The following is a 16,554-nucleotide window of genomic DNA, read 5'->3' on the forward strand; positions in this document are numbered from 1 at the left end:
CCGTGGGACACCTGGCAGGAGAGCCCAATGGGTGAATGGAAGCTTTCTTGACCCTGTGTCAGGTGTAAGGGGTCAGGAGATCTAAGGTTTCCTCTACTTGTCTCAGCAGGGCCGTGGCACCCTTCCAGTCCTGCCTTGCCAGGAGGGTGGCTTAGGGTCATTTTACTTTGTAAAGCCTGTGGCTGGTCCACAATAGCTAGGTTGGATGGAGTCCAGTGACCAATTTAAAAAAAAAAGGGGGCCTGTTGTGGATTGAACTGTGTTCCCAGTGTGATCTTACTTGGAAATTGGGTCTTTGTAGATATGATCAAGGTGAGATAAGATGATCTGGGATTATGTGTCCTCTGTATCCAATGACAGGTGTCCTTTTAAGGAGAGGGAGATTTAGAGGCATTTAGGGATGTGGAGAGCAGATGGCCTTGTGATGGGTGCAGAGATTACAGGGCTGGGTCTGCAAGCCCAGGATACCAAGGATTGCTGGCCACCACTGCAAGCTGGGAAGAGGCAAGGAGGGATGCTTGCTGAGAGACTTCCCAAGAAGTGGGATTAAACTGAAGCCCCCAAGGTCACTTTTGGGAGGAACAAAGAAAACAAACCAGCTAATGAGCAATGCAGCAGATAAAGATGGTTATGGTTGAAACCCAAATTAGAGACCTGGATCTCAGTACAGGGCAAAGACAAACAGAAGTGGAAATCATGAAGGGTAGGACCAGAGACTTAGAACCTTCATACATGAGACCTCATGCATGAAAAGGGCAGGTAAAAGAGACAGAGATGGGTCAAGGAGAAGTAATCGTTAAACGTCTGAGTCTAGGACTGGGAGACTCCTCAAGTTCCAGGATGCTTTGAAAACAAAGTACACCCAACCTGGTGTTATTGATACCACGTCTGAAGTTCAAGGATACACGGACTAGGAAGGCGTTAGGTAGAAAGATCCAGTTTTCCATGAAGGAAAAAGAATCCATGTGGCATTAAACGTCTCACCTCCATGATGGCCACTAGAGGGCAGTAGACTGGCATCTGCTGGTTGCAGAGAGGAAAGAAGCTGGCTGGAGAGACCCTGCAATCAGAGCAACATAGTGTCTTCAGGGGCAAATGACCACCCCATCTGAGGAGAAAAAAAAAAATCAAAGCAAAACCCACTCAGATAACAAAGGTAAAGAGAAGAGGAAGTCTAAATGGGTCAAGGCGGACTACTTGGGAATGTGTAATAGAAACCCAGTCAAGAGTTTAGAACTCAAGTACACAATTGCAACAACTTAAGGCTCAGGGGTGGCTAGGGTGAAGAGGGAAAGTAAAAAAATGATCAAATTCTTATCTTCCTGGGGCAAAGAGTGGAAATAAGGGACATGTTGAGCAGGAAGTCAGGGAGAAGTAACTTTTCAGCGGAGGAAATACTTGGTATTTTGTTTTCAAATAGTGGTAGACAAATAAATTTGTTAGAGAAAGGAACAACTTGTTAGCAGAAATGAACATAGAACTGAACCTCCAAATTAACAAGAGAATTACAGCTTGAACAAAACAGCAAAAGGGAAAAATAGGAACCATAGTGTAAAATAGGTAATAGATATACAATTTGAATTAAATGTTATAAAATAAATATGATAGATATGAAATAAAGAATCCTGTCTCTTGAATCAAAAATAACATTTTGAATTATAAGAAATATGAACAAAATTAGTTATGCCATTTAAAAACAATGACTAGGGATGGGAATTGTGGTATAGCCAATTAAGCCGCCACTTGGGATGCCCCAATCCCACACTGGAGTGCCTGGGATCAAGTCCTGCCCACAATTCTGATCTAACTTCCTGATAATGTGCCAGAGAGGCAGCGAATGATGGTCCAAGTACTTGGGCTCCTGAAATCCAACTGGGAGACATGGATGGAGTTCCTGCCTCTTGGCTTTGGCCTGGCCCAGCCCCAGCTGCGGGCATTTGGAGAGTGAACCAGCTGATGGAAGATCTTGCTCTGTTTCTGTTGTTTTTCTCTCTCTCTCTTTCTCTCTCTCTCTCCCCTTCCTCTCCCTCTCCCTCTCCTTCTCCCTCTCTTCTCTCTGTCACTTTGCCTTTCACACAGATAAATAAAAGTAATGTCCAGCAAATTGAACTAGAAAAAAACAAACTCCAAACCTGGATATATATGATATATAAGTAAAATATTCAATGCAGTCAGAAGGAGAATGAAAATATAGATAAGGCGGGGCTGGCACTATGGTGCAGTGGGTTAATGCTCTGGCCTGAAACGTTGGCATCCCATATGGGTGCTGGTTTGAGACCTGGCTGCTCCTCTTCTGATCCGGCTCTCTGCTATGGCCTGGGAAAGCAGTACAAGATGGCCCAAGGACTTGGGCCCCTGCACCCACGTGGGAGACACAGAAGAAGCTCCTGGCTCCTAGCTTCAGATTGGCGCAGTTCCAGCTATTGGGCCAACTGGGGAGTGAACCAGCAGATGGAAGACCTCTCTTTCTCTCTCTGTGTAACTTTGACTTTCAAATAAATAAGTAAATCTTTAAAAAAAAATACAGATAAGGCAACAAAATAACACATCAATGTCAACAATAAGGCAACTTACTAGGGAAGAGAAAGAAAAGATTAAAACTCTATCACTGGCCGGCGCCATGGCTCAATAGGCTAATCCTCCACCTTGCGGCGCCGGCACACCGGGTTCTAGTCCCGGTCGGGGCGCCGGATTCTGTCCCGGTTGCCCCTCTTCCAGGCCAGCTCTCTGCTATGGCCAGGGAGTGCAGTGGAGGATGGCCCAGGTGCTTGGGCCCTGCACCCCATGGGAGACCAGGAAAAGCACCTGGCTCCTGGCTCCTGCCATCGGATCAGCGCGGTGCGCCGGCTGCAGCGGCGGCCATTGGAGGGTGAACCAACGGCAAAGGAAGACCTTTCTCTCTCTGTCTCTCTCTCTCTCACTGTCCACTCTGCCTGTCAAAAATTAAAAAAAAAAAAAACTCTATCACTGAACAAAGAACAGGAACAAATGGATTTACAGTTGGATTTTATGTAATCATTAAGATAATGGCAGTGTTTTATTTATTTATTTATTTTTGACAGGCAGAGTGGACAGTGAGAGAGAGAGACAGAGAGAAGGTCTTCCTTTGCCGTTGGTTCACCCTCCAATGGCCGCCGCGGCCAGTGTGCTGCGGCCAGCGCACCACGCTGATCCAATGGCAGGAGCCAGGTACTTCTGGTCTCCCATGGGGCGCAGGGTCCAAGCACTTGGGCCATCCTCCACTGCACTCCCTGGCCACAGCAGAGAGCTGGCCTGGAAGAGGGGCAACCAGGAAAGAATCCGGCGCCCTGCCCGGGACTAGAACCCGGTGTGCCGGTGCCACAAGGCGGAGGATTAGCCTAGTGAGCCGCGGCACCAGTCCGACAGTGTTATTTAAACTTTCCCTACACTGTTGGTGGGAATGCAAACTGGTTAAGCCATTATGGAAGTCAGTCTGGAGATTCCTCAGAAACCTGAATATAACCCTACCATACAACCCAGCCATCCCACTCCTTGGAATTTACCCAAAGGAAATGAAATTGGCAAACAAAAAAGCTGTCTGCACCTTAATGTTTATTGCAGCTCAATTCACAATAGCTAAGACCTGGAACCAACCCAAATGCCCATCAACAGTAGACTGGATAAAGAAATTATGGGACATGTACTCTATAGAATACTATACAGCAGTCAAAAACAATGAAACCCGGTCATTTGTAACAAGATGGAGGAATCTGGAAAATATTATGCTGAGTGAATTAAGCCAGTCCCAAAGGGACAAATATCATATGTTCTCCCTGATTGGCGACAACTAACTGAGCACCAAAGGGGAAACCTGTTGAAGTGAAATGGACACTATGAGAAACAGTGACTTGATCAGCCCTTGTTCTGACTGTTGATGTACAATGTAATACTTCATCCCTTTTAGTACTTTTTTTGTTGTTGTTCTAGTACTATTGGTTGAACTCTGTAATTAACACACAATTATTCTTAGGTGTTTAAATTTTAATGGAAAAGTGATCCCTATTAAATATAAGAGTGGGCATAAGAGAGGGAGGAGATGTACAATTTGGGACATGCTCAATAGGACTTGCCCCAAATGGTGGAGTTAGAAATGTGCCAGGGGATTCCAATACAATCCCATCAAGATGGCATGTACCAATGCCATCTCACTAGTCCAAGTGATCAATTTCAATTCACAACTGATCACACTGATAGGTCTAAGAGTCAAAGGTATCACACAAACAAGACTAGTGTCTGCTAATACTAACTGATAGAATCAAAAAGGGAGAGAAGGGTCCAACATGGGAAGTGGGATACACAGCAGACTCATAGAATGGCAGGTGTCCTAAATAGCACTCTGGCCTCAGAATCAGCCCTTAAGGCAGTCAGATATGGCTGAAGAGCCCATGAGAATATTTTAGGCATGGAAAGCCAAGACACTCTGGAAAAAAAAAAAAAAAAAGAAGACCTAAATGAAAGATCTCTGCGAGTGAGATCCCAGTGGAAAGAATGGGGCCATCAAAGAAGGAGGTACCTTTCTATGAAGGGAGGAGAGAACTTCCACTTTGACTATGACCCTGTCAGAATAAGATCGAAGTCAGTGAACTCAAAAGGCTTCCATAGCCTTGGCAACTCATGACTAGAGCCTAGGGAGATTACTGACGCCATAAACAAGAGTGTCAAATTGTTAAGTCAACAACAAGAGTCACTGTGTACTTACTTCTCATGTGGAATCTGTCCTTAATGTGTTGTCCAATGTGAAATAATGCTATAACTAGTACTGAAACAGTATTTTACACTTTGTGTTTCTGTGTGGGTGCAAACTGATGAAATCTTTACTTCATATATACTGAATTGATCTTCTGTATATAAAGATAATTGAAAATGAATCTTGATATGAATGGAATGGGAGAGGGAGCGGGGGATGGTAGGGGATGCAAGGGAAATTATGGGGGGGAAAGCCATTGTAATCCATAAACTGTACTTTGGAAATTTATATTTACTAAATAAAAGTTAAAAAAAAATAAAAAAAAAACTTTCCCTATAACACATCAGTGGAAATCCTTCCCAATTCATCTTACAAACTTATTAAAATTTTAATACCAAAACTCGATACAAATAGTACAAAATTGTAGATTAGTCTTGCATATGAACAAAGTTATGAAATTATGAGTAAAATAGTAGTGCATAGAAACCAGCAATGTATCAGGGGATGATGTACCAAGTAAGGATTATTTCTGGGACATAGGGTATAATCTAACACATTATTAAACATAATTAGTCCATTACACTTAAAAAAAAAGAGAGGGGAGGAAAACCATGATTAAATCAAGGGATGCCATTCATTGATATAATCAAACAGTTATTCATAAGATTATGTCTTATCGAAGAGAACAAGAAATTAATGAAATAACATTATTTACAAAAACCAATGATTAAAAAACAATTTAAAAGGCATGCATGCAAAATGTAAATGGAAAAATTCCATTCATAATAGCTCCACAATATAGAATACTTCAGAATAAAATGAACACCCCAGAGATACATTATCTACTCACAAAATAAAATCTACACAGATATATATTTTTCTTAGATGAATTGTTAATATAAAAAGTCAGTCCTTTCAAAATTAATCCATAAACTTAATATAGTTGTAATTAGAGTTTGACTTAAATTTTAAGCAAAATTGGATAGAATGATTGGGTATGAAACCAAATAGCTAAGGAGAATATGAAAAATAAGAATAGCAGAGAAGAACTTGCCATGATACTCATATTAATGTGGTGTCGGTATAAGGAAAGACAATGGGATCAAAGAAATGAGTGGAGGACTCAAAACAGACCCTAGTGTGGACATGGATTTAACCAATAGCAGAGTGAGTGTCTTATGGTGCGTTCTAGCACGTGCATTAAATGGTTGACCTGATGAAGGTCAAAGTTCTTTGGTGTAATGGTGGGAAAGTATTAGCCAGCAAGTAGCTCTTGACACTATAATTGATGCTTAGAGACTCACTCATTCCCATGACTTGTTAGGATACATTCACGTCTTCTTACAATGCTGTTTACAGGCCCATCTCTGTCAACCCAGGGCTCAGAGCGCTAGAGCGCTGCAGAAAGTCACCCTGAACATTTCCACGTGATCATTTCTGTGTTGCAAGTCAGTTTTGGGGGGCTAGTGTCAATTTCAGACAATGAACCTCAAGGAAGAGACTTTTCTTTGAGGCTTTATTTATTTATTTATTTATTTTTTGACAGGCAGAGTTAGACAGTGAGAGAGAGAGAGAGAGACAGAGAGAAAGGTCTTCCTTTTTCCGTTGGTTCACCCCCAAGTGGCCGCTACGGCTGGTGCATTGCTGCCGCTGCACTGCGCTAATCTGAAGCCAGGAGCCAGGTGCTTCCTCCTGGTCTCCTATGCGGGTACAGGGCCCAAGGACTTGGGCCATCCTCCACTGCCTTCCCGGGCCACAGCAGAGAGCTGGACTAAAGAGAAGCAACCGGGACAGAATCCGGTGCCCCGACCGGGACTAGAACCCAGTGTGCCGGCCCCGCAGGTGGAGGATTAGCCTAGTGAGCCATGGTGTTGGCCACTGAGGCTTTATATGTAATGAGTAACAGCACCTGCCTTTCACAGTGTGTTGCTAAGTGAATTTGATCAAACGCATTTGAGTAAGAAAAACATATAGTCAACCTATAATGTGGAATTTCTGGGGCAAATATGAATGTAAAATATGATAGTATTACCAAATATATGCGAATTGTGTATTTGAGAAAATGATTCTTTTTTTTTTTATAAAGGGAACTCATTCAATGTATGATGAAATATGATTTGCTATTGATGCCTAGGTAAGATTTTCATATCAATAAACTCACAAATCAGAAAGAATAACTGAGCGATCTGTGTGATGGACCTGGCAGTGAGCCACCAACATCCCCCTGGAGGAAGGACTTGGGCTCAGCTGGGGAGCAGGGTCAGTGCATGCCTCCAGCTGACAGCTCCTTCAGGGGCTGTCTCGGGGCAAGGAGCTTGCTTCTTCAAGGTCATGGGCAGCCCCATCTGTGATCAGGTGTGATCTTGTAAGATCATGTATGATCTTCAATGAGTGATGTTGGGTCCATTTCAGCCGAGGCAGGGCAGCTCTGGGGGGTGGGGTGTAGTGTTTGCTTCAGGGCTCCTTGCTGGGTGCTTGGTGCTTTGAGGGGCTGCACGGCAGTTCAACTTCCCTCTCTGCCCAGTGCTACCCCTTCAACCTTCCTGTTCAGGGTGCTAATTCCTAAGAAACCTCCTGCTCCCAGACGCTGTCTCAGCTTCTGGAGAATGAAATCCCCAACACCAAGTATTCTGACAGCAGGAAGAGCACGGCCAGTTTAAGTCACTGAAAGTATCAGGTGCAAAGGATTTTTTTAAACTTTTATTTAATAAATATAAGTTTCCAAAGTACAGTTTATGGATTACAATGGCTTTTCCCCTCCATAACTTCCCTCCCACCCACAACCCTCCCATCTCCCGCTCCCTCTCCCATCCCATTCACATCAAGATTAATTTTCAATTATCTTTATATACAGAAGATCAATTTAGTATATATTAAGTAAAGATTTCAACAGTTAGGTGCAAAGGATTTAAAGACGTCCTCAACAAGAAGCAGCATGGAGTCCAAGCCCTCTTGCCCCAGCCCTCTTGCGCCAGCCCTCTTTTTGACCATCTCCAAAACCTGGGTGCATGTGTTTGCAGGTTCAAGACACAAAACAGAAAGCAGATGCATCCCTTCTACTGTGTACTCTCCAGCTTCGTCAGGTGGTAAAAAAACTGTTCCATTGTAAACTTTTGGCTCAGGAGAAGTAGGACAGCCACGGGCCACAGGTACTTTTAAGGAGAAGTAGGACAGCCACGGGCCACAGGTACTTTTAAGGAGAAGTAGGACAGCCATGGACCACAGGTACTTTTAAGGAGAAGTAGGATAGCCATGGACCACAGGTACTTTTAAGTTGAAAGGGGAAGCACAGCCAGCATAGTAAATGATTTCTGTTCCGACAATTTTTTACTGAACCCACAATTTAGCAACAGCCATGGGAAGTTTCTACCAGTCACAGCTCTGATTTATGAATGATGATGTACATTTTGCATTATAATGGTTCTTATTTACCAACTCCACTTGCTAAAAACATTGCAGCTTAGGCTTGTAATTCAACTATCTCTGCAATAACATTTAAAAATTAGACAATGATAGATATTTATCTAAATTAGTAACCTGGATGAAGTGTATAATACAATAGGCACTGTAAATTGTGAATTTAATTTTTAAAGGCATCAGAATATTAATCCTATATTTGAACCCTGCTGTCCTTTGAAATGTATTATTTCTTTTCTCATTCATGCTCTTCAAGTTAATTAAAAACTGCGGGAATTATCAGTCTGATTTTGTAAGAAAGGAGTTTCTGTGTTATCTGAGGCCTTGCCCCACAGTCTATGAACACTTTGTGCTAAATGTGACTTCCGATTTTATTGCTAGAAAAATAAGTCAGTGACCCTACTTTTATAGCTCTGTGTGGCCCAGTGAGTTCTTGTTGGTACATTCCAGGCATTCTGGATTATTGGCTGGATTTGAACACACATACACACACACATACACACACACTTCTCTTGGGAAAAAGGACATTGACTTTGGTGAGCCTTTTCTGTGAAAAAAAACTTTACCTTCTTTTTTTTCTGGAACCAGGAAAGTTGTAATGTTTAATAAATAATAGCACAATGAACCAAACTCCAAGTGGTAAAAACACCATATTCAAACAACGGTGAGGCTGGCAGTGGAGGAAGCACTCCATACCTAACCAATACAGTATGTGATGAGAACACACACTTTAGGGGCTGGCACTGTGGCACAGCAGGTAAAGCCGCCACCTGCAATGCCGGCATCCCTTATGGTTCGAGTCCCGGCAGCTTCACTTCTGATCCAGCTCTCTGCTATGGCCTGGGAAAGCAGTAGAGGATGGCCCAAATCCTTGGACCCCTGCACCTGTGTGGGAGACCTGGAAGAAGCTCCTGGCTCCTGGTTTCGGATTGGCGCAGCTCCAGCTGTTTTGGTCATCTGGGGAGTGAACCAGTAGATGGAAGGCCTCTCTCTCTCTCTCTCTCTCTCTCTCTTTCTCTGCTTCTGCCTCTCTGTAACTCTGCCTTTCAAATAAATAAATAAATCTTAAAAAAATAATGCCCACTTTATAATATAAAACCTTGCCTACACGTGGTTGTTAGCTGCAAAAATCCATTTGGTCTTCTCTCGGCTTGTAAAATCCAGCATCACAGATTTCAGCGTAAATCATTCACAACCTTCTGTGTGGCAGAAGGTTCCGCTCCAGCCTGAGTCATGAGGTCTGCAATGGTTTACTGGTGCAGCTACTCATCATCAATTCTCCTGATGATCTGATAGGACCCAGTCCAAAATTTATCTTTTTATGTATTTATTTATTTAAAGATTTATTTATTTATTTGAAAGTTAGAGTTACAGAGAGAGAGAAGGAGAGGCAGAGAGAGAGAGAGAGAGAGAGGTCTTCCATCCTCTGGTTCACTCCCCAACTGGCTGCAATGGCTGGAGCTGTGCCAGTCCTGTGCCCATCCAAAGCCAGGAGCCAGAAGCTTCTTCCGGGTCTCCCACATGGGTGCAAGGGTCCAAGGACTTGGGCCATCCTCCACTGCTTTCCCAGGCCATTGCAGAGAACTGGATCGGAAGCGGAGCAACCGGATCGCAAACTGGCACCCATATGGGATGCTGGCACTGCAGGCGGCGGCTTAACCTGCTATGCCACAGCGCCAGCCCCTGAAATTTTTTTTTTTTTTTTTTTTTTTTGACAGGCAGAGTGGACAGTGAGAGAGAGAGACAGAGAGAGAAAGGTCTTCCTTTGCCGCTGGTTCACCCTCCAATGGCCGCCGCTGCAGCCGGCGCACCGCGCTGATCCTGGCAGGAGCCAGGAGCCAGGTGCTTTTCCTGGTCTCCCATGGGGTGCAGGGCCCAAGCACCTGGGCCATCCTCCACTGCACTCCCTGGCCATAGCAGAGAGCTGGCCTGGAAGAGGGGCAACCGGGACAGAATCCGGCGCCCCAACCGGGACTAGAACCCGGTGTGCCGGCGCCGCAAGGTGGAGGATTAGCCTATTGAGCCACGGCGCCGGCATGCCCCTGAAATTTATCTTCCATCTGTTGCAGGCCGGAGCGTCTCCACCACCGAGGTGAGATCCCGCACTGTCTTGGGGTCAGTCTCGGCCATCTCTCGGATCCCCAGCTCAGCGGCAACATATCAGCGCATCCCCTACACTTCTGTTTGTGCAGGTGCAAGAAGCTTTTCCTTTCCATCACCAGCTTTCTTCTCATGCACACATAAACAATTGCTCCACACCTACTTACTCTCTCTCCACAAAATTACAGCAATAAATTAGTACCCGCAGGGCTTTAAAAAATGCAGGGCTTGAAGATTTAGTGCACAGATACCTGACAAGCAATTGAGTTTATTTGTGTTTCCAAACTTCGCCAGGGACTGAACATCTCTGGCATTTCTGTAGGAAAATCGAATGCACAATTGCTACGAAATAACCACAGAAGAACCTTGAGGACCCTGTGCCCCTTTGGTGCCAAGGTGGTGCTGATTTTGCCGTTTAGACTTTAAGCCAAGACCTGGGGCTCAGGAGAGACTGGAGATTGCTGTTTTCCCTCCCTGCCACTCTCCAGGTGAGGAAGATGGGCTGTGTATGAAGCTCAGGGCAGAGGAGGACCAACTGGAGGCACGGGACGGTGCCTTAGTCCTTTTTGTGTCACTATAACAAAAGACTCCAGGCTGGGTACTGGATAAAGAAAAGAGATTTATTTTCGCTTGCAGTCCTGGAAGCCGGATCAGATGATTTCATCCAGGGAGACCCCTACTGTGTCACAGCATGGTTGTGGCAGCACATAGTGGGAATGTAGGAGAGAGGAAGCAGGAGACCAGGCAGCAGCCAGGCACGTTATTTTGTAACAACTCACTCTCGTGGGAACTAATCTGTTCCTGGGGACCAGCGTTAATCCCTTCACAAGGGCAGTCACGGGCCAGTCACCTCCGACCTCAGCACTGTCCTCTAGGGGCCAAGCTTCCAGCACATGAATGTTCGGGTATCAGCCTCATCCCAGCCACAGCGCATGTCTATCCTCTGAGGCCTCTTCCACATGGGTCACAGGGCAGTGGCAGGGCCCTGAAACTGCAGGGGGCTTGAGTGCTGGAGCCAGCTCTCACCCTTTCTGGAGTGCCGGACTGTGAGCCCCATGTTGGTGGCTTGGAATTGGCCAAGGAGGGAGTGCTTATACCAAGGGATTGGCAAACACCCATTAAGTCAAGGACTCTTTCCAGGTGGGCTCATTATAACCAGCACACCACTGACTTAGGGAGAATCTATTACTGAGAGCTGAGAAGCGGATGGTTTTACCATATCTCGAGCAGATTTCTGAAGGACAAAGCACCAGTCATCTCTCTTGAGTGGTTCCAGACTAATAAAAATTCTATCATATTGTAAAATCATGATGATGTAGATTTTTAGGACAATGCAAACTAAAATTAGGGTTTTCAATTCTGAGCTTCATAACAAATTTTGGTAAAATTTGCCTCTTAAAAACATCATCATGCAGCAACCTAAACCATAGAGAATAATTTTAAAATGCTAAAATTACTCCTGATAATTGGGAGTCAACCTCTATTTTGAAACTTTCAGGTTGATCACATATACTTTCATTTTTTTAGATAACAGAAGATTAAGACACATGGATGGACCAAGGTGTGAATGTTGAAGGGTCATCTCTGGGAATCTAAAAAAGAGCAAAAGAAGGGAGAGAGCTGTTAATAAAAGTTTGTAATATAAAAAACATAATTCAGAAGGCAAATTACGTTTTTTAAAAAAGAACCAAGACAATGTCTGTTTTATTCTCATCAAAATTATACAAGTACAATTTTCATATTTGTTTCCATCCTTGAGTCACAGCCTTATCCTTATAAAGTTGCTAGGTTTCATAAGACGCATCTTACTGAGATGTCCCACACTTTCAAGCATAAGGTGCAATTTATTATCAGGCTCATTCAGGGCTCCACAGATAAATACTTTCTGATGATCATTCCAGATATAATTTTAGCAGCTGAAAAATGGAAATTTATTATACTAGTGTGTTATTACAAGGCACATCCAGGTGTGCCCGGTGACCTGAAACTTTCATTTAAATTATTTTTATTAGTGTGCCTAACAAATAGTTCCTGTATAACTGATCAGATCAAATCTAGTTAGTGTAATTTGGCTACAGAGGAAACCAAATACCACCACAACTCTCTGTGTTGATGAGATCTTTAAAGAAGCAATCTACTGTGTCCATATGCCAAAGCACTGGCTCACTCATCAGAATGTTCTTTTTTTTGGTGAGTCTGAAACTGACCATCATTTGAAGAGGTTTACTCACTTGGTGATTACTTTAAAGCATATGGGAAGTGGTAGGTGGAGGCAAAATTGAGAATTTCCCTTGAAAATCACTGACCTGCCTCTCATTTTGTCATGATTATCCAATCCATACCAAGAACCTGCAAGTCCATGTACGAGGCCGTTACAACAGGGGCCTCCCTTACCATGTCGGTAAACTGATCCACACAGGTCATTCGGATGAGTTCAGGAGTGGCTGGGCTGCTCAGGGTGAAGGTCTTGGTCAGCCCTCTTTCTCTGCGGGCAGCAGCTACCGCATCATATATGGCGAAAAACACGGCAGATCCTAAGAACATTCCGGCCTCACCCAGTCCCTAAGGAAAGCACAAAAGGCTGTCAGAAATGCCTTGGTTCCTGTAGGACTAATGTGTGTACACACATACAAGTCACATGCAACACACCGGCTTTATCACACCATACTAGTCTGTGTCTGAATCATCAGAATGGAACACCTCCTGTGGCAATTTGTGTGTGGATCCTCTGTGGCCAGCTCATGAAGATGCCCTAGGACATCAGGATGCTGGGCACTGGGGCAGTTACAAACTCCAGTTTCCCACCCAGGGGATGTCTTGAAGACCACAGCCCTTGGTGGTCTTTAGGATATTCTGGCTCCAGCCCAGACCATTTGTGTGTAACTCAAAACCAAACTGAAACAACTGCAGTCTTGGTAGATGAGCTTAGAAGGCAGTGGAGTGACTCCCTCGTTCTCGGGTGCTCCCTTTCCTGGCCTATGTTGGATGCTTTCGAATTACTTGTATGGCGACGATGCATTTTGAAGGATTCGCCAATGCTTTTTTGTGCTGATTTTTCTTCTTTCTTCCTTTAAGAAAGTCTGGCCTGTGTTGTGTGTGTCTAGGGTCTTGTTGGAGGAGTGGGACAAGGACCCAAAGCTGATCAGGATTTTCCTAGGCTCCGGCTGTCAAAATCCCTGGCTTGCCATGGGGGAGGAAGCTTGGCAGGGGACAATGGGGAGAGTCTGGTCCCCTACTGGGGGCAAAGCATCAGGGTCATGCCCTGTGTCAGACTGCCTTTAGAGAGGCCCTGGCCAAACTCCAGGTAGACAAGGAAATAGAGGCATTTGCACAGGAAGTCTCGCCTTCCGCCCAGCCTTGACCTGCTCCTAGGGAAGAGAAGGACCCCAGGAAAACTCGAAGTTAATGTGGCCGCCTGTCTGGCCAGGTGTGGGCTCAGGGTAGAATTTAAGCTGGAGAAGTTGTGTGTGTGTGTGTGTTTTGCATGCTTATATTTGAGAACCTCTGCTGGCTGTGGATCTGCGTGGGCCAGTTAAAGGCCAAATGTGCCAGGAAGCACGGGGCCAATGCCTTGGGTATCAGAGCCAAGGGTGAGTGAAAGTCCACTGTGATTCAGAAGGGTGTGAGAAAGGCAGCATTGACTCTGCAGGGCAGGTGGGAGGCAGCAGCAGCAAAGAGAGCTCGGGGCTAATGGAATCCACCCACAGCACGCGTTATCCTGTGGTGCCCTTAGCCCAGTGAACCGAGTCAGCCAGCTCCTTCTTGAGCTTCTTGTTTGCTTTAGGCTTTTTCTAGCCTCTCTCCCAAGAGGTAAAGACCCTACTTTGGCTTTTGGAGGCACTGGGCACCACTCTGTCACAGACTGACTTTACCTTCCCCTTTGTCCTTTTGGGATTTGAAATAGGAGTGAGAAAACTCAAGGAACTGTTTCATAATTTCTTGAAAGAGGAGGTTGTGGGGCCAGCACTATGGTGTAGCAAGTAGAGCCACTGCCTGCAGTGCTGACATCCCATATGGTCACTGATTCAAGTCCCGGCTGCTCCACTTCCAATCCAGCTCTCTGCTGTGGCCTGGGGAAGCAGCAGAAGATGGCCCAAGTCCTTGGGCCCCTGCACCTGCGTGGGAGACCTGGAAAAACTCCTGACTCCTGGCTTCAGATTAGTCCAGCTCTGGCCGTTGCGGCCATTTGGGGAGTGAACCAGCAGGTGGAAGACCTCTTTCTCTGCCTCTACCTCTCTCTAACTCTGCCTTTCAAATAGATAAATAAATCTTAAAAAAAAAAAAAAAGAAAAGAAAAAAGAAAGAGGAGGTTGTAATGAACTTAGCTGTGTCCCACTTAAATTCACGAGTTGAACTCCCGCACCCCAGTAACTCAGAATGTGACTGTTTTTGGAGACAATGCTTTTAAAGAAGCTTAAGCTAAAATAAAGTCACTAGGGTGGGCCCCCATCCAAGAAGTGTCCTTTCAAGAATGCAACGTTTGGGCACATGGACACACACAGAGGGAAACCCATGAGAAGAACTAGGGAGGAAAACACCAAGTGCAAGCCCAGGAGAGAGGCCTGCCAACCCCTTGGTCTTGGACTCCCAACTACCAGAACTTTGAGAAAAATCAAAGTCTGTTGTTGAAGCCACCCAGTCTGCGGTACTTTGTTGTGGCAGCCCTAGGCCCTAAGCGAGAGCTTGCGTTCTTACCTTGGAGGAGTAGATGGCTATGGGGTTCCGGGAATGCACCAGAGTGATATAGAACTCTTCTGGAATCTCAGTGACAGTGGGGATTTTGTAGTCATCTGGTCCCCGGGAATAGAGCACACCTTCCGGGGAGTATTTCAGTTCTTCTATGGTATAGAATCCCATGCCTTGGATGAATGCACCCTCAACCTACAGCCAAGACATCCACAGGTGAGAAGTCTATGATATCGGTTGTATAAATGTTCCTGTGTGAATGGAAATGGAGCAGTGGATCACAGTAAGGATTCTTGCAGGTACCGCCGAGGACTTTGCAACCTTTCGGGAACTGGTGCCTGCCTCCCTGTCTGCCCTCATCCTCAAGTATTCCAAGTGCCAAGGCTTGCAAGATCCCAGGAATTCTCCAGATCCACCAGGCTCTCTTGCATTTGTAAGACTTTGGAAGGCAGTTTCTTTCCCTTCACCCCTTCCGACCTTCACCTGTCCACCAGGCAAACTCCTATTTGCCTCAAGTTCTGGCCCCTCTGGGCCCCTTCCCATCTCCACTAGATTTAGCAACTGCTTGCTTCAGGCTTGCTGCCCCTTGAGCCCACTCCCCATCGGAGGGCACCTGGAGGAGGCCTTCCTCACTCACCTCTCCTGCTCTTGCACACACTCTCTCTGTCTCGAAAGCCCACTGCAGCCTGGACTTCTTGTACTCTGTTCTTCACTCAGTGGCCTGGCACATAGGTTTCTCAACAAATGTCCAATTAGGTGAAAAAGAACTTAGCATTAAGGGAACGTGAACTAGAATAGACAGAGCCAGGTTACTGTAGTTTTTCGAAAACCTGGGTTTCTTTACTTCCCTTTATAAATTACTAAGAAGAATAGATCAATGTTAGGGTGGGTTGGACAAAATCACCATAATTACCAAAAAGCCATGTTGAGTTCTATTTATAAACTATTATGCTCCAGGACAAAGGTCCCTTCTGAAGGGAGTGTGTGCCAGAGTTTACAAAAATTGAAGGGAGGTTATGGTTCGTATTCTATTAGAACCTGGGATGTTGGAATAAGGTAAGCCCATCTCCATGCTAAGCTAGGATATGACAACGCTCGTAGCTAAAGGAGAAGTTAAAGCCCAGGAGCTTTAGTTCTTTTCCTTCCCGATGGGGCACAGAGAATTGTCCTGGTCATAACATCTGCCATTTCCCTTGAAGAAACAGTGACGAGGCAGGAGTGATCTGGAAGGAGGGGGAAAGAGAGAGGAGAGGCCAGGTCTCGGGCTCGCTGTGGTTCTCAAACTCTACAGGGTTCTGATCCATCTGGGTACAGACCCCAAGTCCCAGCCTAGCAGAGTTATGATGCAGCAAGTCTGGGCCTGGTGTGGGCCAGGGGATTCACATTTCCAGTGGCACACGTGATGCAGAGAGACTGAGGACCACATTTGGAAAACACTGAAGGGCCAATAAAATTATTCCTCATAAATCCCTGGGGAAAGCTGCGTAAATGGATCTCCTAGGCCTTAGGATGGTGGCGAGCACTGGCAGATGAGAGTACCACACAGCTGTGCAGACTTATGCCCAGACACCCGATCACTCCAAACTGCTGCCCAGGTGCAGCCTGTGGGCCAAGTGTGGGCCAGGTGTGGACCGCGGAGCAGC

General features: G+C 45.4%; 1 protein-coding gene across 1 annotated transcript in view; it reads right to left on the reverse strand.

Annotated features, from left to right (window-relative positions):
• Positions 1 to 11,763: 11,763 nt before the first annotated feature.
• The window catches only part of AOX4 (aldehyde oxidase 4), a 53,506-nt gene continuing 48,715 nt past the window's right edge, over positions 11,764 to 16,554 (reverse strand). Inside the window, exons 33-35 of the mRNA NM_001278863.1 lie at positions 14,921 to 15,106; positions 12,620 to 12,787; positions 11,764 to 11,817 (exon numbers count right to left, since the gene is read on the reverse strand). Coding sequence (NP_001265792.1) covers positions 11,764 to 11,817; positions 12,620 to 12,787; positions 14,921 to 15,106 — 408 coding nt within the window. The remainder of the gene's footprint in view (positions 11,818 to 12,619; positions 12,788 to 14,920; positions 15,107 to 16,554) is intronic.

The sequence above is a fragment of the Oryctolagus cuniculus genome, chromosome 3 (assembly GCF_051225735.1).
Source record: "Oryctolagus cuniculus isolate XC-2025 breed Fujian yellow rabbit chromosome 3, ASM5122573v1, whole genome shotgun sequence".
Lineage (NCBI taxonomy): Eukaryota > Metazoa > Chordata > Mammalia > Lagomorpha > Leporidae > Oryctolagus > Oryctolagus cuniculus.